We start from the raw sequence: 27631 nt of genomic DNA on the forward strand, positions 1-27631 counted from the left end.
GGAAAGGGGGGGGCAGAGGGGAAAGGGGGGGGCAGAGGGGAAAGGGGGGGCAGAGGGGGAAAGGGGGGGCAGAGGGGAAAGGGGGGGCAGAGGGGGAAAGGGGGGGCAGAGGGGAAAGGGGGGCAGAGGGGAAAGGGGGGGGCAGAGGGGAAAGGGGGGCAGAGGGGAAAGGGGGGGGCAGAGGGGAAGGGGGGGCAGAGGGGAAAGGGGGGGCAGAGGGGAAAGGGGGGGCAGAGGGGAAAGGGGGGGCAGAGGGTGAAAGGGGGGCAGAGGGGAAAGGGGGGGGCAGAGGGAAAGGGGGGGCAGAGGAGGGAAGGGGGGGCAGAGGGGAAAGGGGGGGCAGAGGAGGGGGAAAGGGGAGGGGCAGAGGGGAAAGGGGGGGCAGAGGGGAAAGGGGGGGGCAGAGGGGAAAGGGGGGGCAGAGGGGAAAGGGGGGGCAGAGGGGAAAGGGGGGGCAGAGGGGAAAGGGGGGGCAGAGGGGAAAGGGGGGGCAGAGGGGGAAAGGGGGGCAGAGGGGAAAGGGGGGGCAGAGGGAAAGGGGGGGCAGAGGGGAAAGGGGGGGCAGAGGGGAAAGGGGGGGCAGAGGGGAAAGGGGGGGGCAGAGGGGAAAGGGGGGGGCAGAGGGGAAAGGGGGGGCAGAGGGGAAAGTGGGGGGGCAGAGGGGAAAGGGGGGCAGAGGGGAAAGGGGGGGCAGAGGGGAAAGGGGGGGCAGAGGGGAAAGGGGGGGCAGAGGGGAAAGGGGGGGCAGAGGGGAAAGGGGGGGGCAGAGGGGAAAGGGGGGCAGAGGGGAAAGGGGGGGCAGAGGGGAAAGGGGGGGCAGAGGGGAAAGGGGGGGGCAGAGGGGAAAGGGGGGGCAGAGGGGAAAGGGGGGGCAGAGGGGAAAGGGGGGGCAGAGGGGAAAGGGGGGCAGAGGGGAAAGGGGGGGCAGAGGGGAAAGGGGGGGCAGAGGGGAAAGGGGGGGCAGAGGGGAAAGGGGGGCAGAGGGGAAAGGGGGGGCAGAGGGGAAAGGGGGGGCAGAGGGGAAAGGGGGGGCAGAGGGGAAAGGGGGGGCAGAGGGGAAAGGGGGGGCAGAGGGGAAAGGGGGGCAGAGGGGAAAGGGGGGGCAGAGGGGAAAGGGGGGGCAGAGGGGAAAGGGGGGGCAGAGGGGAAAGGGGGGGGCAGAGGGGAAAGGGGGGGCAGAGGGGAAAGGGGGGGGGGGGCAGAGGGGAAAGGGGGGGGGCAGAGGGGAAAGGGGGGGCAGAGGGGAAAGGGGGGGCAGAGGGGAAAGGGGGGGCAGAGGGGAAAGGGGGGGCAGAGGGAAAGGGGGGGGCAGAGGGGAAAGGGGGGGCAGAGGGGAAAGGGGGGGGCAGAGGGGAAAGGGGGGGCAGAGGGGGGAAAGGGGGGGCAGAGGGGAAAGGGGGGGCAGAGGGGAAAGGGGGGGCAGAGGGGAAAGGGGGGGGCAGAGGGGAAAGGGGGGGCAGAGGGGAAAGGGGGGGGCAGAGGGGAAAGGGGGGGCAGAGGGGGAAAGGGGGGCAGAGGGGAAAGGGGGGGCAGAGGGGAAAGGGGGGGCAGAGGGGGAAAGGGGGGGCAGAGGGGAAAGGGGGGGCAGAGGGGAAAGGGGGGGCAGAGGGAAAGGGGGGGGCAGAGGGGAAAGGGGGGGCAGAGGGGAAAGGGGGGGGCAGAGGGGAAAGGGGGGGCAGAGGGGAAAGGGGGGGCAGAGGGGGAAAGGGGGGGCAGAGGGGAAAGGGGGGGGCAGAGGGGGAAAGGGGGGGCAGAGGGGGAAAGGGGGGGGCAGAGGGGAAAGGGGGGGCAGAGGGAAAGGGGGGGCAGAGGGGAAAGGGGGGCAGAGGGGAAAGGGGGGCAGAGGGGAAAGGGGGGCAGAGGGGAAAGGGGGGGGCAGAGGGGAAAGGGGGGCAGAGGGGAAAGGGGGGGCAGAGGGGGGAAAGGGGGGGGCAGAGGGGAAAGGGGGGGCAGAGGGGAAAGGGGGGCAGAGGGGAAAGGGGGGGCAGAGGGGGAAAGGGGGGGCAGAGGGGAAAGGGGGGGCAGAGGGGAAAGGGGGGGCAGAGGGGAAAGGGGGGGGGGGCAGAGGGGGAAAGGGGGGCAGAGGGGAAAGGGGGGGCAGAGGGGAAAGGGGGGGCAGAGGGGAAGGGGGGGCAGAGGGGAAGGGGAGGGGGGCAGGAGGGGGAAAGGAGGGGGCAGAGGGAAAGGGGGGGCAGAGGGGAAAGGGGGGTGGAGGGGGGAAAGGGGGGTGGAGGGGGGAAAGGGGGGTAGAGGGGGGAAAGGGGGGTAGAGGGGGGGAAAGGGGGGTAGAGGGGGGAAAGGGGGGGTAGAGGGGGGAAAGGGGGGTAGAGGGGGGAAAGGGGGGAAAGGGGGGTAGAGGGGGGGAAAGGGGGGTAGAGGGGGGTAGAGGGGGGAAAGGGGGGTAGAGGGGGGAAAGGGAGTAGAGGGGGGAAAGGGGGGTAGAGGGGGGAAAGGGGGTAGAGGGGGGGGAAAGGGGGGTAGAGGGGGGAAAGGGGGGTAGAGGGGGGGAAAGGGGGGTAGAGGGGGGGAAAGGGGGGTAGAGGGGGGGAAAGGGGGGGGTAGAGGGGGGGAAAGGGGGGTAGAGGGGGGGAAAGGGGGGTAGAGGGGGGGAAAGGGGGGAGGTAGAGGGGGGGAAAGGGGGGTAGAGGGGGGGGAAAGGGAGGTAGAGGGGGGAAGGGGGGTAGAGGGGGGGAAAGGGGGGTAGAGGGGGGGGAAAGGGGGGTAGAGGGGGAAAAGGGGTAGAGGGGGGGAAAAGGGGTAGAGGGGGGGAAAAGGGGGTAGAGGGGGGGGAAAGGGGGTAGAGGGGGGGAAAAGGGGGTAGAGGGGGGGAAAGGGGGGTAGAGGGGGGAAAGGGGGGTAGAGGGGGGTAGAGGGGGGGAAAGGGGGGTAGAGGGGGGGAAAGGGGGGTAGAGGGGGGGAAAGGGGGGTAGAGGGGGGGAAAGGGGGGTAGAGGGGGGGAAAGGGGGGTAGAGGGGGGGAAAGGGGGGTAGAGGGGGGGAAAGGGGGGTAGAGGGGGGGAAAGGGGGGGTAGAGGGGGGGAAAGGGGGGTAGAGGGGGGGGGAAAGGGGGGGTAGAGGGGGGGGAAGGGGGGTTGAGGGGGGGAAGGGGGGTAGAGGGGGGGAAAGGGGGGTTAGAGGGGGGGAAAGGGGGGTAGAGGGGGGAAAGGGGGGTAGAGGGGGGGAAAGGGGGGGTAGAGGGGGGGAAAGGGGGGGTAGAGGGGGGGAGAGGGGGGGGCTTGCGAGGATACTCACCACATCCAGAAAGAAATCGACATGCGGTCGTTTATGAACAAAGAAGCGAACAGGATGTTTATCTATCACAACCTGGAGAAGACAGAGACCTTGTTACTGACGGAGCTTCCGCAATAGCAACAGAGACCCCTCCCCGAATGCCCCTCCCCTGGACCCGGGCTTCTCCCCTGGACCCAGGCCCCTCCCCGAGCCCATCCCCTGGACCCGGGCCCCTCCCCTGGACCCTCCCCTGCACCCGGGCCCCTCCCCTGGACCCGGGCCCCTCCCTGGACCCGGGCCCCCTCCCCTGGACCCGGGCCCCTCCCCCTGGCCCCTCCCCTGGACCCGGGCCCCTCCCCTGGACCCGGGCCCCTCCCCTGGACCCGGGCCCCTCCCCTGGACCCGGGCCCCTCCCCTGGACCCCGGGCCCCTCCCCTGGACCCGGGCCCCCTCCCCTGGACGCGGGCCCCTCCCCCTGGACCCGGGCCCCTCCCCTGGACCCGGGCCCCTCCCCTGGACCCGGGCCCCTCCCCTGGACCCGGGCCCCTCCCCTGGACCCGGGCCCCTCCCCTGGACCCGGGCCCCTCCCCTGGACCCGGGCCCCTCTCCGAGCCACTCCCCTGGACTCGAGCCTCTCCCCCACCCCGAGCCCCTCCCCGGACCCGAGCCTCACCCACACCCAACCCTCCCCTTGTTGGTACTCCCACCGCACCTCAGCCTGGTCCCCTTTGTAACCAGCTCCACTTTCAGCGGAATCACCTTTAATATAAAGTCTGGAGGGGTTCCTGGTCGCACTGTCGGCCGTAACACTCCATCGTGGTGCGAATGAATTAACGTCTCATCGAGATCAAGCACCAATATTTTCCCCTTCACCTGACCTGGAAGAAAAACGGTCGTCAGCAGGTTAAAGGGCAAGAGGGAGGGGGGTGCCGAGGGGGAGGGGGGCGGTGCCGAGGGAGAGGGGGGGCGGTGCCGAGGGGGAGGGGGGGTGGTGCCGAGGGGGAGGGGGGGGGGGCGGTGCCGAGGGGGAGGGGGGTGCCGAGGGGGAGGGGGGGGGGTGCCGAGGGGGGGGGGGTGCCGAGGGGGAGGGGGGGGGAGGGGGAGGGTGGTGCTGAGCAACAGAGACAGACACAGGGGCTGGGGAGAGACTCACCAAGTCGGTTCCTGGAGATTGGGGAGAGAGGTAGTATATCATATCTAACAGTCTGATACTGAATAATCTGCAGAAAAAGTAGATGGGATGGTGTTAGAACGCGCCAGCTCACTGCTCATCCAGAATAATAATCTTTATTAGTGTCACAAGCAGACTTACATTAACACTGCAATGACGTTACTGTGAAAAGCCCCTAGTCGCCACACTCCGGCGCCTGTTCGGGGACACGGAGGGAGAATTCAGAATGTCCAATCCACCTAACCTGCACATCTTTGGACTGTGGGAGGAAACCGGAGCACCCGGAGGAAACCCACGCACACACGGGGAGAAGGTGCAGACTCCGCACAGACAGTGACCCAGCGGGGAATCGAACCTGGGACCCTGGAGCTGTGGGGCGGATCCTGAGCCCTCCGCTTCCTCCTCGATCTTGGTGTGACTGAGTGCTGGGTGTGGCAAAGGTGTGGCCCACAGCTGATCACGGGGCGGCAGCACAGTGGTTAGCACTGTGGCTTCACAGCACCAGGGTCCCAGGTTCGATTCCCCGCTGGGTCACTGTCTGTGCGGAGTCTGCACGTCCTCCCCCGTGTGTGCGTGGGTTTCCTCCGGGTGCTCCGGTTTCCTCCCACAGTCCAAAGATGTGCAGGTTAGGTGGATTGGCCGTGTTAAATTGCCCTTAGTGACCAAAAAAGGAAGGGTTATTGGGTTACGGGGATAGTGAGGGCTTAAGTGGGTCAGTGCAGACTCGATGGGCCGAATGGACTCCTTCGGCACTCTTTGTTCTATGTAATACCTGCACACCCTGGAATTTCCTCCACGTTTGCACATGGCAGCGGCCCAGTCAGCCTCTCAGCTTTATTTCCCGTTGCTAGCGGACATGATTCACCTCTCCAACACGGAGTCAGTGGAGACGGAGAGGAATGCCCACAATATCACCCACAGGCAGCTGATAAATGCAGGCTACCATTGGTTAAAAAAGGAATTACTCTCCACCTCTCACTTGCAGACCTCTCGAGGTATTGCACAAGGAGGTACTTTCTGAACTGGACACACTGGTTTAATGCAGGATATGCAGCAGCAACACAGCACACAGCAAGATCCCAAAGACTGCAATGGCCAGTTATAAGCAGTGTTGATTGTTTAAATATTAGTCCAGGACACAGTGTACACCCCAGTCCCTCCTCAAATAGTAAACTCCGGCGAGTTCTCCCTCAGCACTGATCCTCTGACAGTGCGGCACCCCCTCAGTACTGACCCTCTGACAGTGCGGCACCCCCTCAGTACTGACCCTCTGACAGTGCGGCACCCCCTCAGTACTGACCCTCTGACAGTGCGGCACCCCCTCAGTACTGACCCTCTGACAGTGCGGCACCCCCTCAGTACTGACCCTCTGACAGTGCGGCACTCCCTCAGTACTGACCCTCTGACAGTGCAGCAGTCCCTCAGTACTGACCCTGACAGTGCGGCACTCCCTCAGTACTGACCCTCTGACAGTGCAGCAGTCCCTCAGTACTGACCCTGACAGTGCGGCACTCCCTCAGTACTGACCCTCTGACAGTGCGACAGTCCCTCAGTACTGACCCTCTGACAGTGCGGCACTCCCTCAGTACTGACCATCTCACAGTGCGGCACTCCCTCTGTACTGACCCTCTGACAGTGCAGCACTCCCTCAGTACTGACCCTCTGACAGTGCGGTGCTACCTCAGTACTGACCCTCTGACAGTGCGGCACTCCCTCAGAACTGACCCTCTGACAGTGCGGCACTCCCTCAGTACTGACCCTCTTGAGAATGCGGCACTCTCTCAGTACTGACCCTCTGACAGTGCAGCACTCCCTCAGTACTGACCCTCTGACAGTGCGGCACTCCCTCAGTACTGACCATCTCACAGTGCGGCGCTACCTCAGTACTGACCCTCTGACAGTGCGGCACTCCCTCAGAACTGACCCTCTGACAGTGCGGCACTCCCTCAGTACTGACCCTCTGACAGTGCGGCACTCCCTCAGTACTGACCCTCTGACAGTGCAGCACTCCCTCAGTACTGTCCCTCTGATGGTGCGGCACTCCCTCAGTACTGACCCTCTGACAGTGCGGCACTCCCTCAGTACTGACCCTCTGACAGTGCGACACTCCCTCAGTACTGACCCTCTGACAGTGCGGCACTCCCTCAGTACTGACCCTCCGACAGTGCGGCACTCCCTCAGCACTGACCCTCTGACAGTGTGGCACTCCCTCAGCACTGACCCTCTGACAGTGTGGCACTCCCTCAGCACTGACCCTCTGACAGTGCGGCACTCCCTCAGCACTGACCCTCTGACAGTGTGGCACTCCCTCAGTACTGACCCTCTGACAGTGCGGCACTCCCTCAGTACTGACCCTCCGACAGTGCGGCACTCCCTCAGCACTGACCCTCTGACAGTGTGGCACTCCCTCAGTACTGACCCTCTTGAGAGTGCGGCACTCTCTCAGTACTGACCCTCTGACAGTGCAGCACTCCCTCAGTACTGACCCTCTGACAGTGCAGCACTCCCTCAGTACTGACCCTCTGACAGTGCGGCACTCCCTCAGTACTGACCCTCTGACAGTGCAGCACTCCCTCAGTACTGACCCTCTGACAGTGCGGCGCTCCCTCAGAACTGACCCTCCGACAGTGCGGCACTCCCTCAGCACTGACCCTCTGACAGTGCGGCACTCCCTCAGTACTAACCCTCCGACAGTGCAGCACTCCCTCAGTACTGACCCTCTGACAGTGCGGCACTCCCTCGGAACTGACCCTCTGACAGTGCGGCACTCCCTCAGCACTGACCCTCTGACAGTGCGGCACTCCCTCAGTACTAACCCTCCGACAGAGCAGCACTCCCTCAGTACTGAGCCTCTGACAGTGCGCACTCCCTCAGTACTGACCCTCTGACAGTGCGGCACTCCCTCAGTACTGACCCTCCGACAGTGCGGCACTCCCTCAGTACTGACCCTCTGACAGTGCGGCACTCCCTCAGTACTGACCCTGTGACAGTGCGGCACTCCCTCAGTAGTGACTCTCTGACAGTGCGGCGCTCCCTCAGTACTGACCCTCTGACAGTGCGACACTCCCTCTGTACTGACCCTCTGACAATGCGGCACTCCCTCAGAACTGACCCTCCGACAGTGCGGCACTCCCTCAGTACTGACCCTCTGACAGTGCGGCACTCCCTCAGTACTGACAGTCGGACAGTGCGGCACTCCCTCAGTACTGACCCTCTGACAGTGCGGCACTCCCTCAGTACTGACCCTCTGACAGTGCGGCACTCCCTCAGCACTGACCCTCTGACAGTGCGGCACTCCCTCAGTACTAACCCTCCGACAGTGCAGCACTCCCTCAGTACTGACCCTCTGACAGTGCGGCGCTCCCTCAGTACTGACCCTCTGACAGTGCGGCGCTCCCTCAGTACTGACCCTCTGACAGTGCGGCACTCCCTCAGTACTGACCCTCTGACAGTGCAGCACTCCCTCAGTACTGACCCTCTGACAGTGCGGCACTCCCTCAGTACTGACCCTCCGACAGTGCGGCACTCCCTCAGTACTGACCCTCTGACAGTGCAGCACTCCCTCAGTACTGACCCTCTGACAGTGCGGCACTCCCTCAGTACTGACCCTCCGACAGTGCAGCACTCCCTCAGTACTGACCCTCTGACAGTGCGGCACTCCCTCAGTACTGACCCTCCGACAGTGCGGCACTCCCTCAGTACTGACCGTCGGACAGTGCGGCACTCCCTCAGTACTGACCCTCCGACAGTGCAGCACTCCCTCAGTACTGACCCTCTGACAGTGCGGCACTCCCTCAGTACTGACCCTCCGACAGTGCGGCACTCCCTCAGTACTGACCGTCGGACAGTGCGGCACTCCCTCAGTACTGACCGTCGGACAGTGCGGCACTCCCTCAGTACTCCACGGTATTGCCACTCTGTACAGAGTTACTTATCCTCCTGACCATCTATTTCAGAGTCGCTGCTTCACCCACTGTGCTGCTGTCACAAATGTAATTGATGAAGGCTGTCCTCCCTCACTGTAAAGTGGCTCCACTCCAGGACAGTTTCGTCAATGATCTTGGCCACGTGCTCCATGTCCTTGCTGCCTGCCTCACTGTCACCCTTCCCAAAGGGCGGCGCTCTTTATAAAACTGCACCTGCCCCTGCTAATCACTCCATTTGGAATTGGCCTGGAGTTCGAGGTCATCGCGCTGGGCTGGGATCCCATTTCCAGGGCCGGTTTCAGTAATGAGTCCTTGCTCAGTCCCTCTGGGATCTTCACACACTGATATTCATCAGACACAACTGCAGGAAATAGTCACAACTTCACAGCCTCAGCCAAGAGCACGATTCAGCACCCACACACATTCAAACTGCAGAGCACGAGGAAAACCACAGATAGATCACACCAGCTCTGAAATAACTGCAGCAACTGACTGCCGTCCCCACCAGTACTGTACCCCAGCGTTATACAGTGACAGACCCGTCCCCACCAGTACTGTACCCCAGTGTTATACAGTGACAGACCCGTCCCCACCAGTACTGTACCCCAGTGTTAGACAGTGACAGACCCGTCCCCACCGGTACTGTACCCCAGTGTTATACAGTGACAGACCCGTCCCCACCGGTACTGTACCCCAGTGTTATACAGTGACAGACCCGTCCCCACCAGTACTGTACCCCAGTGTTATACAGTGACAGACCCGTCCCCACCGGTACTGTACCCCAGTGTTATACAGTGACAGACCCGTCCCCACCAGTACTGTACCCCAGTGTTATACAGTGACAGACCCGTCCCCACCAGTACTGTACCCCAGTGTTATACAGTGACAGACCCGTCCCCACCAGTACTGTACCCCAGTGTTATACAGTGACAGACCCGTCCCCACCAGTACTGTACCCCAGTGTTATACAGTGACAGACCCGTCCCCACCAGTACTGTACCCCAGTGTTATACAGTGACAGACCCGTCCCCACCAGTACTGTACCCCAGTGTTATACAGTTGCACACCCGTCCCCACCAGTACTATACCCCAGTGTTATACAGTGACAGACCTGTCCCCACCAGTACCGTACCCCAGTGTTATACAGTGGCACACCCATCCCCACCAGTACTGTACCCCAGTGATATACAGTGACAGACCCGTCCCCACCAGTACTGTACCCCAGTGTTATACAGTGACAGATCCGTCCCCACCAGTACTGTACCCCAGTGTTACACAGTGACAGACCCGTCCCCACCAGTACTGTACCCCAGTGTTATACAGTGACAGACCCATCCCCACCACTACTGGACCCCAGTGTTACACAGTGACAGACCCGTCCCCACCAGTACTGTACCCCAGTGTTATACAGTGACAGACCAGTCCCCACCAGTACTGTACCCCAGTGTTATACAGTGACAGACCCATCCCCACCAGTACTGTACCCCAGTGTTATACAGTGACAGACCCGTCCCCACCAGTACTGTACCCCAGTGTTATACAGTGACAGACCCGTCCCCACCAGTACTGTACCCCAGTGTTATACAGTTGCACACCCGTCCCCACCAGTACTGTACCCCAGTGTTATACAGTGACAGACCTGTCCCCACCAGTACCGTACCCCAGTGTTATACAGTGGCACACCCATCCCCACCAGTACTGTACCCCAGTGTTACACAGTGACAGACCCATCCCCACCAGTACTGTACCCCAGTGTTATACAGTGACAGACCCGTCCCCACCAGTACTGTACCCCAGTGTTATACAGTGACAGACCCGTCCCCACCAGTACTGTACCCCAGTGTTATACAGTGACAGACCCGTCCCCACCAGTACTGTACCCCAGTGTTATACAGTGACAGACCCATCCCCACCAGTACTGTACCCCAGTGTTATACAGTGACAGACCCGTCCCCACCAGTACTGTACCCCAGTGTTATACAGTGACAGACCCGTCCCCACCAGTACTGTACCCCAGTGTTATACAGTGACAGACCCATCCCCACCAGTACTGTACCCCAGTGTTACACAGTGACAGACCCGTCCCCACCAGTACTGTACCCCAGTGTTATACAGTGACAGACCCGTCCCCACCAGTACTGTACCCCAGTGTTATACACTGACAAACCTGTCCCCACCAGTACTGTACCCCAGTGTTATACAGTGACAGACCCGTCCCCACCAGTACTGTACCCCAGTGTTATACAGCGACAGACCCGTCCCCACCAGTACTGTACCCCAGTGTTATACAGTGACAGACCATCCCCACCAGTACTGTACCCCAGTGTTATACAGTGAGACCCGTCCTCACCAGTACTGAACCCCAGTGTTATACAGTGACAGACCCGTCCCCACCAGTACTCTACCCCAGTGTTATACAGTGGCACACCCGTCCCCACCAGCACTGTACCCCAGGGTTATATAGTGACAGACCCGTCCCCACCAGTACTGTATCCCAGTGTTATACAGTGACAGACCCGCCCCCACCAGTACTGTATCCCAGTGTTATACAGTGACAGACCCGTCCCCACCAGCACTGTACCCCAGAGTTATACAGTGACAGACCGGTCCTCACCAGCACTGTACCCCAGTGTTAGTGACAGACCCGTCCCCACCAGTACTGTACCCCAGTGTTATACAGTGACAGACTCATCCCCACCAGTACTGTACCCCAGTGTCATACAGTGACAGACCCGTCCCCACCAGTACTGTACCCCAGTGTTATACAGTGACAGACCCGTCCACACCAGTACTGTACCCCAGTGTTATACAGTGACAGCCCCATCCCCACCAGTACTGTACCCCAGTGTTATACAGTGACAGGCCCATTCCCACCAGTACTGTACCCCAGTGTTATACAGTGACAGACCCGTCCTCACCAGCACCGTACCCCAGTGTTATACAGTGACAGACCCGTCCCCACCAGTACTGTACCCCAGTGTTATACAGTGGCACACCCGTCCCCTCCAGTACTGTACCCCAGTGTTATACAGTGACAGACCTGTCCCCACCAGTACTGTACCCCAGTGTTATACAGTGACAGACCCGTCCCCACCAGTACTGTACCCCAGTGTTATACAGTGACAGACCCGTCCCCACCAGTACTGTACCCCAGTGTCACAGTGACAGACCCGTCCCCACCAGTACTGTACCCCAGTGTTATACAGTGACAGACCCGTCCCCACCAGTACTGTACCCCAGTGTTATACAGTGACAGATCCGTCCCCACCAGTACTGTACCCCAGTGTTATACAGTGACAGACCCGTCCCCACGAGTACTGTACCCGTGTTATACAGTGACAGACCCATCCCCACCAGTACTGTACCCCAGTGTTACACAGTGACAGATCCGTCCCCACCAGTACTGTACCCCAGTGTTAGAGAGTGACAGACCCGTCCCCAACAGTACCGTACCCCAGTGTTATACAGTGACAGACCCGTCCCCACCAGTACTGTATCCCAGTGTCATACAGTGACAGACCCGTTCCCACTAGAACCGTACCCCCGTGTTATACAGTGACAGACCCGTCCCCACCAGTACTGTACCCCAGTGTTATACAGTGACAGACCCATTCCCACCAGTACTGTACCCCAGTGTTATACAGTGACAGACCCGTCCTCACCAGCACTGTACCCCAGTGTTATACAGTGACAGACCCGTCCCCACCAGTACTGTACCCCAGTGTTATACAGTGACAGACCCGTCCCCACCAGTACTGTACCCCAGTGTTATACAGTGGCACACCCGTCCCCACCAGTACTGTACTCCAGTGTTATACAGTGACAGACCCGTCCCCACCAGTACTGTACCCCAGTGTTATACAGTGACAGACCCGTCCCCACCAGTACCGTACCCCAGTGTTATACACTGACAGACCGTCCCCACCAGTACTGTACCCCAGTGTTACAGTGACAGACCCGTCCCCACCAGTACTGTACCCCAGTGTTATACACTGACAGACCGTCCCCACCAGTACTGTACCCCAGTGTTACAGTGACAGACCCGTCCCCACCAGTACTGTACCCCAGTGACACAGTGACAGACCCGTCCCCACCAGTACTGTCCCCCAGTGTTTTACAGTGACAGACCCGTCCCCACTGGTACTGTACCCCAGTGTTATACAGTGACAGTCCCGTCCCCACGAGTGCTGTACCCCCGTGTTATACAGTGACAGACCCATCCCCACCAGGACTGTACCCCAGTGTTATACAGTGACAGATCCGTCCTCACCAGTACTGTACCCCAGTGTTATACAGTGACAGACCCGTCCCCACCAGTACTGTACCCCAGTGTTACACAGTGACAGATCCGTCCCCACGAGTACTGTACCCGTGTTATACAGTGACAGACCCATCCCCACCAGTACTGTACCCCAGTGTTATACAGTGACAGACCCGTCCCCACCAGTACCGTACCCCAGTGTTATACAGTGACAGACCCGTCCCCACCTGTACTGTACCCCAGTGTTCTACAGTGACAGACCCGTCCCCACTAGTACCGTACCCCAGTGTTATACAGTGACAGACCCTTCCCCACCTGCACTGTACCCCAGTGTTATACAGTTAGACCCGTCCCCACCAGTACTGTTCCCCAGTGTTATACAGTGACAGACCCATCCCCACCAGTACTGTACCCCAGTGTTATACAGTGACAGACCCTTCCCCACCAGTACTGTACCCCAGTGTTATACAGTGACAGACCCGTGCCCACCAGTACTGTACCCCAGTGTTATACAGTGACAGACCTGTCCCCACCAGTACTGTACCCCAGTGTTATACAGTGACAGACCCATCCTCACCAGTACTGTACCCCAGTGTTATACAGTGACAGACCCGTCCCCACCAGTACTGTACCTCAGTGTTATACAGTGGCACACCCGTCCCCACCAGTACTGTACCCCAGGGTTATACAGTGACAGACCCGTCCCCACCAGTACTGTACCCCAGTGTTATACAGTGACAGACCCGCCCCCACCAGTACTGTATCCCAGTGTTATACAGTGACAGACCGGTCATCACCAGCACTGTACCCCAGTGTTAGTGACAGACCCGTCCCCACCAGTACTGTACCCCAGTGTTATAGTGACAGACCCGTCCCCACCAGTACTGTACCCCAGTGTTATACAGTGACAGACCCTTCCCCACCAGTATTGTACCCCAGTGTTATACAGTGACAGACCCATACCCACCAGTACTGTACGCGAGTTATACAGTGACAGACCTGTCCTCACCAGCACCGTACCCCAGTGATATACAGTGACAGACCCGTCCCCGCCAGTACCGTACCCCAGTGTTATACAGTAGCACACCCGTCCCCACCAGTACTGTACCCCAGTGTTATACAGTGGCAGACCCGTCCCCACGAGTGCTGTACTCCAGTGTTATAGTTACAGACCCGTCCCCACCAGTACTGTACCCCAGTGTTATACAGTGACAGATCCATCCCCACCAGTACTGTACCCCAGTGTTATACAGTGACAGACCCATCCCCACCAGTACTGTACCCCTGTGCTATACAGTGACAGACCCGTCCCCACCAGTACTGTACCCCAGTGTTATACAGTGACAGACCAGTCCCCTCCAGTACTGTACCCCAGTGTTATACAGTGACAGACCCGTCCCCACCAGTACTGTACCCCAGTGTTATACAGTGACAGACCAGTCCCCTCCAGTACTGTACCCCAGTGTTATACAGTGACAAATCCATCCCCACCAGTACTATACCCCAGTGTTATACAGTGACAGACCCGTCCCCACCAGTACTGTACCCCAGTGTTATAGAGTGACAGACCCGTCCCCACCAGTACCGTACCCCAGTGTTATACAGTGACAGACCCGTCCCCACCAGTACAGTACCCCAGTGTTATACAGTGACAGACCCGTCCCCACTAGTACCGTACCCCAGTGTCATACAGTGACATACCCGTCCCCACCTGCACTGTACCCCAGTGTTATACAGTGACAGACACATCCCCACCAGTACTGTACCCCAGTGTTGTACAGTGACAGACCCGTCCCCACCAGTACTGTACCCCAGTGTTATACAGTGACAGACCCATCCCCACCAGTACTGTACCCCAGTGTTATACAGTTAGACCCGTCCCCACCAGTACTGTACCCCAGTGTTATACAGTGACAGACCCGTCCCCACCAGTACTGTACCCCAGTGTTATACAGTTAGACCCGTCCCCACCAGTACCGTACCCCAGTGTTATACAGTGGCACACCCGTCCCCACCAGTACTGTACCCCAGTGTTATACAGTTAGACCCGTCCCCACCAGTACTGTTCCCCAGTGTTATACAGTGACAGACCCATCCCCACCAGTACTGTACCCCAGTGTTATACAGTGACAGACCCTTCCCCACCAGTACTGTACCCCAGTGTTATACAGTGACAGACCCGTCCTCACCAGTACTGTACCCCAGTGTTATACAGTGACAGACCTGTCCCCACCAGTACTGTACCCCAGTGTTATACAGTGACAGACCCGTCCTCACCAGTACTGTACCCCAGTGTTATACAGTGACAGACCCGTCCCCACCAGTACTGTACCTCAGTGTTATACAGTGGCACACCCGTCCCCACCAGTACTGTACCCCAGGGTTATACAGTGACAGACCCGTCCCCACCAGTACTGTACCCCAGTGTTATACAGTGACAGACCCGCCCCCACCAGTACTGTATCCCAGTGTTATACAGTGACAGACCGGTCCTCACCAGCACTGTACCCCAGTGTTATAGTGACAGACCCGTCCCCACCAGTACTGTACCCCAGTGTTATAGTGACAGACCCGTCCCCACCAGTACTGTACCCGTGTTATACAGTGACAGACCCTTCCCCACCAGTATTGTACCCCAGTGTTATACAGTGACAGACCCATACCCACCAGTACTGTACGCGAGTTATACAGTGACAGACCTGTCCTCACCAGCACCGTACCCCAGTGATATACAGTGACAGACCCGTCCCCACCAGTACCGTACCCCAGTGTTATACAGTAGCACACCCGTGCCCACCAGTACTGTACCCCAGTGTTATACAGTGGCAGACCCGTCCCCACCAGTGCTGTACTCCAGTGTTATAGTTACAGACCCGTCCCCACCAGTACTGTACCCCAGTGTTATACAGTGACAGATCCATCCCCACCAGTACTGTACCCCAGTGTTATACAGTGACAGACCCATCCCCACCAGTACTGTACCCCTGTGCTATACAGTGACAGACCCGTCCCCACCAGTACTGTACCCCAGTGTTATACAGTGACAGACCAGTCCCCTCCAGTACTGTACCCCAGTGTTATACAGTGACAGACTCGTCCCCACCAGTACTGTACCCCAGTGTTATACAGTGACAGACCAGTCCCCTCCAGTACTGTACCCCAGTGTTATACAGTGACAAATCCATCCCCACCAGTACTATACCCCAGTGTTATACAGTGACAGACCCGTCCCACCAGTACTGTACCCCAGTGTTATACAGTGACAGACCCGTCCCCACCAGTACTGTACCCCAGTGTTATAGAGTGACAGACCCGTCCCCACCAGTACCGTACCCCAGTGTTATACTGTGACAGACCCGTCCCCACCAGTACAGTACCCCAGTGTTATACAGTGACAGACCCGTCCCCACTAGTACCGTACCCCAGTGTCATACAGTGACAGACCCGTCCCCACCTGCACTGTACCCCAGTGTTATACAGTGACAGACACATCCCCACCAGTACTGTACCCCAGTGTTGTAGAGTGACAGACCCGTCCCCACCAGTACTGTACCCCAGTGTTATACAGTGACAGACCCGTCCCCACCAGTACTGTACCCCAGTGTTATACAGTTAGACCCGTCCCCACCAGTACTGTACCCCAGTGTTATACAGTGACAGACCCGTCCTCACCAGTACTGTACCCCAGTGTTATACAGTTAGACCCGTCCCCACCAGTACCGTACCCCAGTGTTATACAGTGGCACACCCGTCCCCACCAGTACTGTACCCCAGTGTTATACAGTTAGACCCGTCCCCACCAGTACTGTTCCCCAGTGTTATACAGTGACAGACCCATCCCCACCAGTACTGTACCCCAGTGTTATACAGTGACAGACCCTTCCCCACCAGTACTGTACCCCAGTGTTATACAGTGACAGACCCGTCCTCACCAGTACTGTACCCCAGTGTTATACAGTGACAGACCCGTCCCCACCAGTACTGTACCCCAGTGTTATACAGTGACAGACCGGTCCTCACCAGCACCATACCCCAGTGTTATACAGTGACAGACCCGTCCCCACCAGTACTGTACCCCAGTGTTATACAGTGACAGACCCGTCCTCACCAGTACTGTACCCCAGTGTTATACAGTGACAGACCCGTCCCCACCAGTACTGTACCCCAGTGTTATAGTGACAGACCCGTCCCCACCAGTACTGTACCCCAGTGTTATCCAGTGACAGACCCATCCCCACCAGTACTGTACCCAAGTGTTATAGAGTGACAGCCCCGTCCCCACCAGTACCGTACCCCAGTGTTATACAGTGACAGACCCGTCCCCACCAGTACTGTACCCCAGTGTCATACAGTGACAGACCCGTTCCCACTAGTACCGTACCCCAGTGTTATACAGTGACAGACCCATCCCCACCAGTACTGTACCCCAGTGTTATACAGTGACAGACCTGTCCCCACCAGTACCGTACCCCAGTGTTATACAGTGGCACACCCATCCCCACCAGTACTGTACCCCAGTGTTATACAGCGACAGACCCGTCCCCACCAGTACTGTACCCCAGTGTTATACAGTGACAGACCCGTCCCCACCAGTGCTGTACTCCAGTGTTATACAGTGACAGACCCGTCCCCACCAGTACAGTACCCCAGTGTTATACAGTGACAGACCCGTCCCCACCAGTACTGTACCCCAGTGTTATACAGTGACAGACCCGTCCTCACCAGCACCGCACCCCAGTGTTATACAGTGACAGACCTGTCCCCACCAGTACCATACCCCAGTGTTATAGTTACAGACCCGTCCCCACCAGTCCTGTACCCCAGTGTTATACAGTGACAGACACGTGCCCACCAGTACTGTACCCCAGTGTTATACAGTGACAGACCCGTCCCCACGAGTACTGTACCCCTGTGTTATACAGTGACAGACCCATCCCCACCAGTACTGTACCCCAGTGTTATAGAGTGACAGACCCGTCCCCACCAGTACCGTACCCCAGTGTTATACAGTGACAGACCCGTCCCCACCAGTACAGTACCCCAGTGTAATACAGTGACAGACCCGTCCCCACTAGTACCGTACCCCAGTGTCATACAGTGACAGACCCGTCCCCACCTGCACTGTACCCCAGTGTTATACAGTGACAGACCCGTCCCCACCAGTACTGTACCCCAGTGTTGTACAGTGACAGACCCGTCCCCACCAGTACTGTACCCCAGTGTTATAGTGACAGACCCGTCCCCACCAGTATCGTACCCCAGTGTTATACAGTGACAGACCCATCCCCACCAGTACTGTACCCCAGTGTTATACAGTGACAGACCCGTCCCCACCAGTACTGTACCCAAGTGTTATAGAGTGACAGCCCCGTCCCCACCAGTACCGTACCCCAGTGTTATACAGTGACAGACCCGTCCCCACCAGTACTGTACCCGTGTTATACAGTGACAGACCCGTCCCCACCAGTACTGTACCCCAGTGTTATACAGTGACAGACCCGTCCCCACCAGTACTGTACCCCAGTGTTGTACAGTGACAGACCCGTCCCCACCAGTACTGTACTCCAGTGTTATACAGTGACAGACCCGTCCACACCAGTACTGTACCCCAGTGTTGTACAGTGACAGACCCGTCCCCACCAGTACTGTACTCCAGTGTTATACAGTGACAGACCCGTCCCCACCAGTACTGTACCCCAGTGTTATACAGTGACAGACCCTTCCCCACCAGTACTGTACCCCAGTGTTATACACTGACAGACCCGTCCCCACCAGTACCGTACCGCAGTGTTATACAGTGGCACACCCGTCCCCACCAGTACTGTACCCCAGTGTTATACAGTGACAGACCCGTCCCACCAGTACTGTACCCCAGTGTTATACAGTGACAGACCCGTCCCCACCAGTACTGTACCCCAGTGTTATGCAGTGACAGACCCGTCCCCACCAGTACTGTACCCCAGTGTAATACAGTGACAGACCGGTCCTCACCAGCACCGTACCCCAGTGTTATACAGTGACAGACCCGTCCTCACCAGTACTGTACCCCAGTGTTATACAGTGACAGACCCGTCCCCACCAGTACTGTACCCCAGTGTTATACAGTGACAGACCGGTCCTCACCAGCACCATACCCCAGTGTTATACAGTGACAGACACGTCCCCACCAGTACTGTACCCCAGTGTTATACAGTGACAGACCCGTCCTCACCAGTACTGTACCCCAGTGTTATACAGTGACAGACCCGTCCCCACCAGTACTGTACCCCAGTGTTAGTGACAGACCCGTCCCCACCAGTACTGTACCCCAGTGTTATACAGTGACAGACCCGTCCCCACCAGTACTGTACCCGTGTTATACAGTGACAGACCTATCCCCACCAGTACTGTACCCCAGTGTTATCCAGTGACAGACCCATCCCCACCAGTACTGTACCCCAGTGTTATACAGTGACAGACCCGTCCGCACCAGCACCGTACCCCAGTGTTATACAGTGACAGACCCGTCCCCACCAGTACTGTACCCCAGTGTTATACAGTGGCACACCCGTCCCCACCAGTACTGTACCCCAGTGTTATACAGTGGCACACCCGTCCCCACCAGTACTGTACCCCAGTGTTATACAGTGACAGACCCGTCCCCACCAGTACTGTACCCCAGTGTTATACAGTGACAGACCCGTCCCCACCAGTACTGTACCCGTGTTATACAGTGACAGACCCATCCCCACCAGTACTGTACCCCAGTGTTATACAGTGACAGACCCGTCCCCACCAGTGCTGTACTCCAGTGTTATACAGTGACAGACCCGTCCCCACCAGTACTGTACCCCAGTGTTATACAGTGACAGACCCGTCCCCACCAGTACTGTACCCCAGTGTTATACAGTGACAGACCCGTCCTCACCAGCACCGCACCCCAGTGTTATACAGTGACAGACCCGTCCCTACCAGTACTGTACCCCAGTGTTATAGAGTGACAGACCTGTCCCCACCAGTACCGTACCCCAGTGTTATAGTTACAGACCCGTCCCCACCAGTACTGTACCCGTGTTATACAGTGACAGACCCGTCCCCACCAGTACTGTACCCCAGTGTTATACAGTGACAGACCCGTCCCCACCAGTACTGTACCCCAGTGTCATACAGTGACAGACCCGTCCCCACCTGCACTGTACCCCAGTGTTATACAGTGACAGACCCGTCCCCACCAGTACTGTACCCCAGTGTTATACAGTGACAGACCCATCCCCACCAGTACTGTACCCCAGTGTTATACAGTGACAGACCCGTCCCCACCAGTACTGTACCCCAGTGTTATACAGTGACAGACCCGTCCCCACCAGCACCGCACCCGTGTTAGTGACAGACCCGTCCCCACCAGTACTGTACCCCAGTGTTATACAGTGACAGACCTGTCCCCACCAGTACCGTACCCTAGTGTTCTACAGTTACAGACCCGTCCCCACCAGTACTGTACCCCAGTGTTATACAGTGACAGACCCGTCCCCACCAGTACTGTACCCCAGTGTTATACAGTGACAGACCCGTCCTCACCAGCACCGCACCCCAGTGTTATACAGTGACAGACCCATCCCTACCAGTACTGTACCCCAGTGTTATACAGTGACGGACCCATCCCCACCAGTACTGTACCCCAGTGTTATACAGTGACAGACCCGTCCCCACCAGTACTGTACCCCAGTGTTATACAGTTACAGACCCGTCCCCACCAGTACTGTCTCCCAGTGTTATACAGTGACAGATCCGCCCCCACCAGTACTGTATACCAGTGTTATACAGTGACAGACCCGTCCCCACCAGTACTGTACACCAGTGTTATACAGTAACAGACCCGCCCCCACCAGTACTGAACCCGTGTTTTCCAGTGACAGTCCCGTCCCTTCCAGTGCTGTACCCCAGCGTTATAGTGACAGACCCATTCCCACCAGTACTGTACCCCAGTGTTATACAGTGACAGATCCGTCCCCACCAGTACTGTATACCAGTGTTATACAGTAACAGAACCGTCCACACCAGTACTGTACCCCAGTGTTATACAGTGACAGACCTGTCCCCACCAGTACTGTATCCCAGTGTTATAGTGACAGACCCGTCCCCACCAGTACTGTACCCCAGGGTTATACAGCGACAGACCCGTCCCCACCAGTACTGTACCCCAGTGTTACACAGTGACACACCCGTCTCCACCAGTACTGTACCCCAGTGTTATACAGTGACAGACCCGTCCCCACCAGTACTGTATCCCAGTGTGATACAGTGACAGACCCATCCCCACCAGTACTGTACCCCAGTGTTCTACAGTAACAGACCCGTCCCCACCAGTACTGTACCCCAGTGTTATGCAGTGACAGACCCGTCCCCACCAGTACTGTACCCCAGTGTTATGCAGCGACAGACCCATCCCCACCAGTCCTGTACCCCATTGTTATAGTGACAGGCCCATCCCCACCAGTACTGTAGCCCAGTGTTATACAGTGACAGACCCGTCCCCACCAGTCCTGTACCCCATTGTTATAGTGACAGGCCCATCTCCACCAGTACTGTAGCCCAGTGTTATACAGTGACAGACCCATCCCCAGTACTGTACACCAGTGTTATACAGTGACAGACCCGTCCCCACCAGTACTGTACCCTAGTGTTATACAGTGACAGACCCGTCCCCACCAGTACTGTACCCCAGTGTTATACAGTGACAGACCCGTCCCCACCAGTACTGCACCCCAGTGTTATACAGTGACAGACCTGTCCCCACCAGTACTGTACCCCAGTGTTATACAGTGACAGACGCATCCCCACCAGTACTGGACCCCAGTGTAATCCAGTGACCGACGCATCCCCACCAGTACTGCACCCCAGTGTTGTACAGTGACAGACCCGTCCCCACCAGTACTGTACCCCAGTGTTGTACAGTGACAGACCCGTCCCCACCAGTACTGTACCCCAGTGTTATACAGTGACAGACCCGTCCCCACCAGTACTGTACCCCAGTGCTGTACAGTGACAGACCCGTCCCCACCAGTACTGTACCCCAGTGTTATACAGTGACAGCCCCGTCCCCACCAGTACTGTACCCCATTGTTGTACAGTGACAGACCCGTCCCCACCAGTACTGTACCCCAGTGTTATACAGTGACAGACCCATCCCCACCAGTACTGTACCCCAGTGTTATACAGTGACACACCCCTCCCCACCAGTACTGTACCCCAATGTTATACAGTGACAGACCAGTCCCCACCAGTACTGTACCCCAGTGTTATACACTGACAGACCCGTCCCCACCAGTACTGTACCCCAGTGTTATACAGTGACAGACCTGTCCCTACCAGTACTGTACCCGTGTTATACAGTGACAGACCTGTCCCCACCAGTACTGTACCCCAGTGTTGTACAGTGACAGACCCGTCCCCACCAGTACTGTACCCCAGTGTTATACAGTGACAGACCCGTCCCCACCAGTACTGTACCCCAGTGTTATACACTGACAGACCCATCCCCACCAGTACTGTACCCCAGTGTTATACAGTGACAGACCCGTCCCCACCAGTACTGTACCCGTGTTATACAGTGACAGACCCGTCCCCACCAGTACTGTACCCCAGTGTTATACACTGACAGACCGTCCCCACCAGTACTGTACCCCAGTGTTACAGTGACAGACCCGTCCCCACCAGTACTGTACCCCAGTGACACAGTGACAGACCCGTCCCCACCAGTACTGTCCCCCAGTGTTTTACAGTGACAGACCCGTCCCCACTGGTACTGTACCCCAGTGTTATACAGTGACAGATCCGTCCCCACCAGTACTGTACCCCAGTGTTATACAGTGACAGACCCGTCCCCAACAGTGCTGTACCCCAGTGTTATACAGTGACAGACCCGTCCCCACAAGTACTGTACCCCAGTGTTATACAGTGACAGATCCGTCCCCACCAGTACTGTACCCCAGTGTTATACAGTGACAGTCCCGTCCCCACGAGTACTGTACCCCCGTGTTATACAGTGACAGACCCATCCCCACCAGTACTGTACCCCAGTGTTATACAGTGACAGATCCGTCCTCACCAGTACTGTACCCCAGTGTTATACAGTGACAGACCCGTCCCCACCAGTACTGTACCCCAGTGTTACACAGTGACAGATCCGTCCCCACGAGTACTGTACCCGTGTTATACAGTGACAGACCCATCCCCACCAGTACTGTACCCCAGTGTTATACAGTGACAGACCCGTCCCCACCAGTACCGTACCCCAGTGTTATACAGTGACAGACCCGTCCCCACATGTACTGTACCCCAGTGTTCTACAGTGACAGACCCGTCCCCACTAGTACCGTACCCCAGTGTTATACAGTGACAGACCCTTCCCCACCTGCACTGTACCCCAGTGTTATACAGTTAGACCCGTCCCCACCAGTACTGTTCCCCAGTGTTATACAGTGACAGACCCATCCCCACCAGTACTGTACCCCAGTGTTATACAGTGACAGACCCTTCCCCACCAGTACTGTACCCCAGTGTTATACAGTGACAGACCCGTGCCCACCAGTACTGTACCCCAGTGTTATACAGTGACAGACCTGTCCCCACCAGTACTGTACCCCAGTGTTATACAGTGACAGACCCATCCTCACCAGTACTGTACCCCAGTGTTATACAGTGACAGACCCGTCCCCACCAGTACTGTACCTCAGTGTTATACAGTGGCACACCCGTCCCCACCAGTACTGTACCCCAGGGTTATACAGTGACAGACCCGTCCCCACCAGTACTGTACCCCAGTGTTATACAGTGACAGACCCGCCCCCACCAGTACTGTATCCCAGTGTTATACAGTGACAGACCGGTCATCACCAGCACTGTACCCCAGTGTTAGTGACAGACCCGTCCCCACCAGTACTGTACCCCAGTGTTATAGTGACAGACCCGTCCCCACCAGTACTGTACCCCAGTGTTATACAGTGACAGACCCTTCCCCACCAGTATTGTACCCCAGTGTTATACAGTGACAGACCCATACCCACCAGTACTGTACGCGAGTTATACAGTGACAGACCTGTCCTCACCAGCACCGTACCCCAGTGATATACAGTGACAGACCCGTCCCCGCCAGTACCGTACCCCAGTGTTATACAGTAGCACACCCGTCCCCACCAGTACTGTACCCCAGTGTTATACAGTGGCAGACCCGTCCCCACCAGTGCTGTACTCCAGTGTTATAGTTACAGACCCGTCCCCACCAGTACTGTACCCCAGTGTTATACAGTGACAGATCCATCCCCACCAGTACTGTACCCCAGTGTTATACAGTGACAGACCCATCCCCACCAGTACTGTACCCCTGTGCTATACAGTGACAGACCCGTCCCCACCAGTACTGTACCCCAGTGTTATACAGTGACAGACCAGTCCCCTCCAGGACTGTACCCCAGTGTTATACAGTGACAGACCCGTCCCCACCAGTACTGTACCCCAGTGTTATACAGTGACAGACCAGTCCCCTCCAGTACTGTACCCCAGTGTTATACAGTGACAAATCCATCCCCACCAGTACTATACCCCAGTGTTATACAGTGACAGACCCGTCCCGACCAGTACTGTACCCCAGTGTTATAGAGTGACAGACCCGTCCCCACCAGTACCGTACCCCAGTGTTATACAGTGACAGACCCGTCCCCACCAGTACAGTACCCCAGTGTTATACAGTGACAGACCCGTCCCCACTAGTACCGTACCCCAGTGTCATACAGTGACAGACCCGTCCCCACCTGCACTGTACCCCAGTGTTATACAGTGACAGACACATCCCCACCAGTACTGTACCCCAGTGTTGTACAGTGACAGACCCGTCCCCACCAGTACTGTACCCCAGTGTTATACAGTGACAGACCCATCCCCACCAGTACTGTACCCCAGTGTTATACAGTTAGACCCGTCCCCACCAGTACTGTACCCCAGTGTTATACAGTGACAGACCCGTCCCCACCAGTACTGTACCCCAGTGTTATACAGTTAGACCCGTCCCCACCAGTACCGTACCCCAGTGTTATACAGTGGCACACCCGTCCCCACCAGTACTGTACCCCAGTGTTATACAGTTAGACCCGTCCCCACCAGTACTGTTCCCCAGTGTTATACAGTGACAGACCCATCCCCACCAGTACTGTACCCCAGTGTTATACAGTGACAGACCCTTCCCCACCAGTACTGTACCCCAGTGTTATACAGTGACAGACCCGTCCTCACCAGTACTGTACCCCAGTGTTATACAGTGACAGACCTGTCCCCACCAGTACTGTACCCCAGTGTTATACAGTGACAGACCCGTCCTCACCAGTACTGTACCCCAGTGTTATACAGTGACAGACCCGTCCCCACCAGTACTGTACCTCAGTGTTATACAGTGGCACACCCGTCCCCACCAGTACTGTACCCCAGGGTTATACAGTGACAGACCCGTCCCCACCAGTACTGTACCCCAGTGTTATACAGTGACAGACCCGCCCCCACCAGTACTGTATCCCAGTGTTATACAGTGACAGACCGGTCCTCACCAGCACTGTACCCCAGTGTTATAGTGACAGACCCGTCCCCACCAGTACTGTACCCCAGTGTTATAGTGACAGACCCGTCCCCACCAGTACTGTACCCGTGTTATACAGTGACAGACCCTTCCCCACCAGTATTGTACCCCAGTGTTATACAGTGACAGACCCATACCCACCAGTACTGTACGCGAGTTATACAGTGACAGACCTGTCCTCACCAGCACCGTACCCCAGTGATATACAGTGACAGACCCGTCCCCACCAGTACCGTACCCCAGTGTTATACAGTAGCACACCCGTGCCCACCAGTACTGTACCCCAGTGTTATACAGTGGCAGACCCGTCCCCACCAGTGCTGTACTCCAGTGTTATAGTTACAGACCCGTCCCCACCAGTACTGTACCCCAGTGTTATACAGTGACAGATCCATCCCCACCAGTACTGTACCCCAGTGTTATACAGTGACAGACCCATCCCCACCAGTACTGTACCCTGTGCTATACAGTGACAGACCCGTCCCCACCAGTACTGTACCCCAGTGTTATACAGTGACAGACCAGTCCCCTCCAGTACTGTACCCCAGTGTTATACAGTGACAGACCCGTCCCCACCAGTACTGTACCCCAGTGTTATACAGTGACAGACCAGTCCCCTCCAGTACTGTACCCCAGTGTTATACAGTGACAAATCCATCCCCACCAGTACTATACCCCAGTGTTATACAGTGACAGACCCGTCCCACCAGTACTGTACCCCAGTGTTATACAGTTAGACCCGTCCCCACCAGTACTGTACCCCAGTGTTATACAGTGACAGACCCGTCCTCACCAGTACTGTACCCCAGTGTTATACAGTTAGACCCGTCCCCACCAGTACCGTACCCCAGTGTTATACAGTGGCACACCCGTCCCCACCAGTACTGTACCCCAGTGTTATACAGTTAGACCCGTCCCCACCAGTACTGTTCCCCAGTGTTATACAGTGACAGACCCATCCCCACCAGTACTGTACCCCAGTGTTATACAGTGACAGACCCTTCCCCACCAGTACTGTACCCCAGTGTTATACAGTGACAGACCCGTCCTCACCAGTACTGTACCCCAGTGTTATACAGTGACAGACCCGTCCCCACCAGTACTGTACCCCAGTGTTATACAGTGACAGACCGGTCCTCACCAGCACCATACCCCAGTGTTATACAGTGACAGACCCGTCCCCACCAGTACTGTACCCCAGTGTTATACAGTGACAGACCCGTCCTCACCAGTACTGTACCCCAGTGTTATACAGTGACAGACCCGTCCCCACCAGTACTGTACCCCAGTGTTATAGTGACAGACCCGTCCCCACCAGTACTGTACCCCAGTGTTATCCAGTGACAGACCCATCCCCACCAGTACTGTACCCAAGTGTTATAGAGTGACAGCCCCGTCCCCACCAGTACCGTACCCCAGTGTTATACAGTGACAGACCCGTCCCCACCAGTACTGTACCCCAGTGTCATACAGTGACAGACCCGTTCCCACTAGTACCGTACCCCAGTGTTATACAGTGACAGACCCATCCCCACCAGTACTGTACCCCAGTGTTATACAGTGACAGACCTGTCCCCACCAGTACCGTACCCCAGTGTTATACAGTGGCACACCCATCCCCACCAGTACTGTACCCCAGTGTTATACAGCGACAGACCCGTCCCCACCAGTACAGTACCCCAGTGTTATACAGTGACAGACCCGTCCCCACCAGTACTGTACCCCAGTGTTATACAGTGACAGACCCGTCCTCACCAGCACCGCACCCCAGTGTTATACAGTGACAGACCTGTCCCCACCAGTACCATACCCCAGTGTTATAGTTACAGACCCGTCCCCACCAGTCCTGTACCCCAGTGTTATACAGTGACAGACACGTGCCCACCAGTACTGTACCCCAGTGTTATACAGTGACAGACCCGTCCCCACGAGTACTGTACCCGTGTTATACAGTGACAGACCCATCCCCACCAGTACTGTACCCCAGTGTTATAGAGTGACAGACCCGTCCCCACCAGTACCGTACCCCAGTGTTACACAGTGACAGACCCGTCCCCACCAGTACAGTACCCCAGTGTAATACAGTGACAGACCCGTCCCCACTAGTACCGTACCCCAGTGTCATACAGTGACAGACCCGTCCCCACCTGCACTGTACCCCAGTGTTATACAGTGACAGACCCGTCCCCACCAGTACTGTACCCCAGTGTTGTACAGTGACAGACCCGTCCCCACCAGTACTGTACCCCAGTGTTATAGTGACAGACCCGTCCCCACCAGTACCGTACCCCAGTGTTATACAGTGACAGACCCATCCCCACCAGTACTGTACCCCAGTGTTATACAGTGACAGACCCGTCCCCACCAGTACTGTACCCAAGTGTTATAGAGTGACAGCCCCGTCCCCACCAGTACCGTACCCCAGTGTTATACAGTGAC

General features: G+C 57.4%; 1 protein-coding gene across 1 annotated transcript in view; it reads right to left on the reverse strand.

Moving 5' to 3' along the window:
* The window catches only part of LOC140404558 (CTD nuclear envelope phosphatase 1-like), an 83287-nt gene that overhangs the window by 4054 nt on the left and 51602 nt on the right, over positions 1-27631 (reverse strand). The window contains exons 2-4 of the mRNA XM_072493162.1: positions 4384-4450; positions 3990-4108; positions 3252-3323 (exon numbers count right to left, since the gene is read on the reverse strand). Of these exons, the coding sequence (XP_072349263.1) occupies positions 3252-3323; positions 3990-4108; positions 4384-4450 (258 nt within the window). The remainder of the gene's footprint in view (positions 1-3251; positions 3324-3989; positions 4109-4383; positions 4451-27631) is intronic.

Source organism: Scyliorhinus torazame, chromosome 31 (assembly GCF_047496885.1).
Source record: "Scyliorhinus torazame isolate Kashiwa2021f chromosome 31, sScyTor2.1, whole genome shotgun sequence".
NCBI classification, from domain to species: Eukaryota; Metazoa; Chordata; class Chondrichthyes; order Carcharhiniformes; family Scyliorhinidae; genus Scyliorhinus; species Scyliorhinus torazame.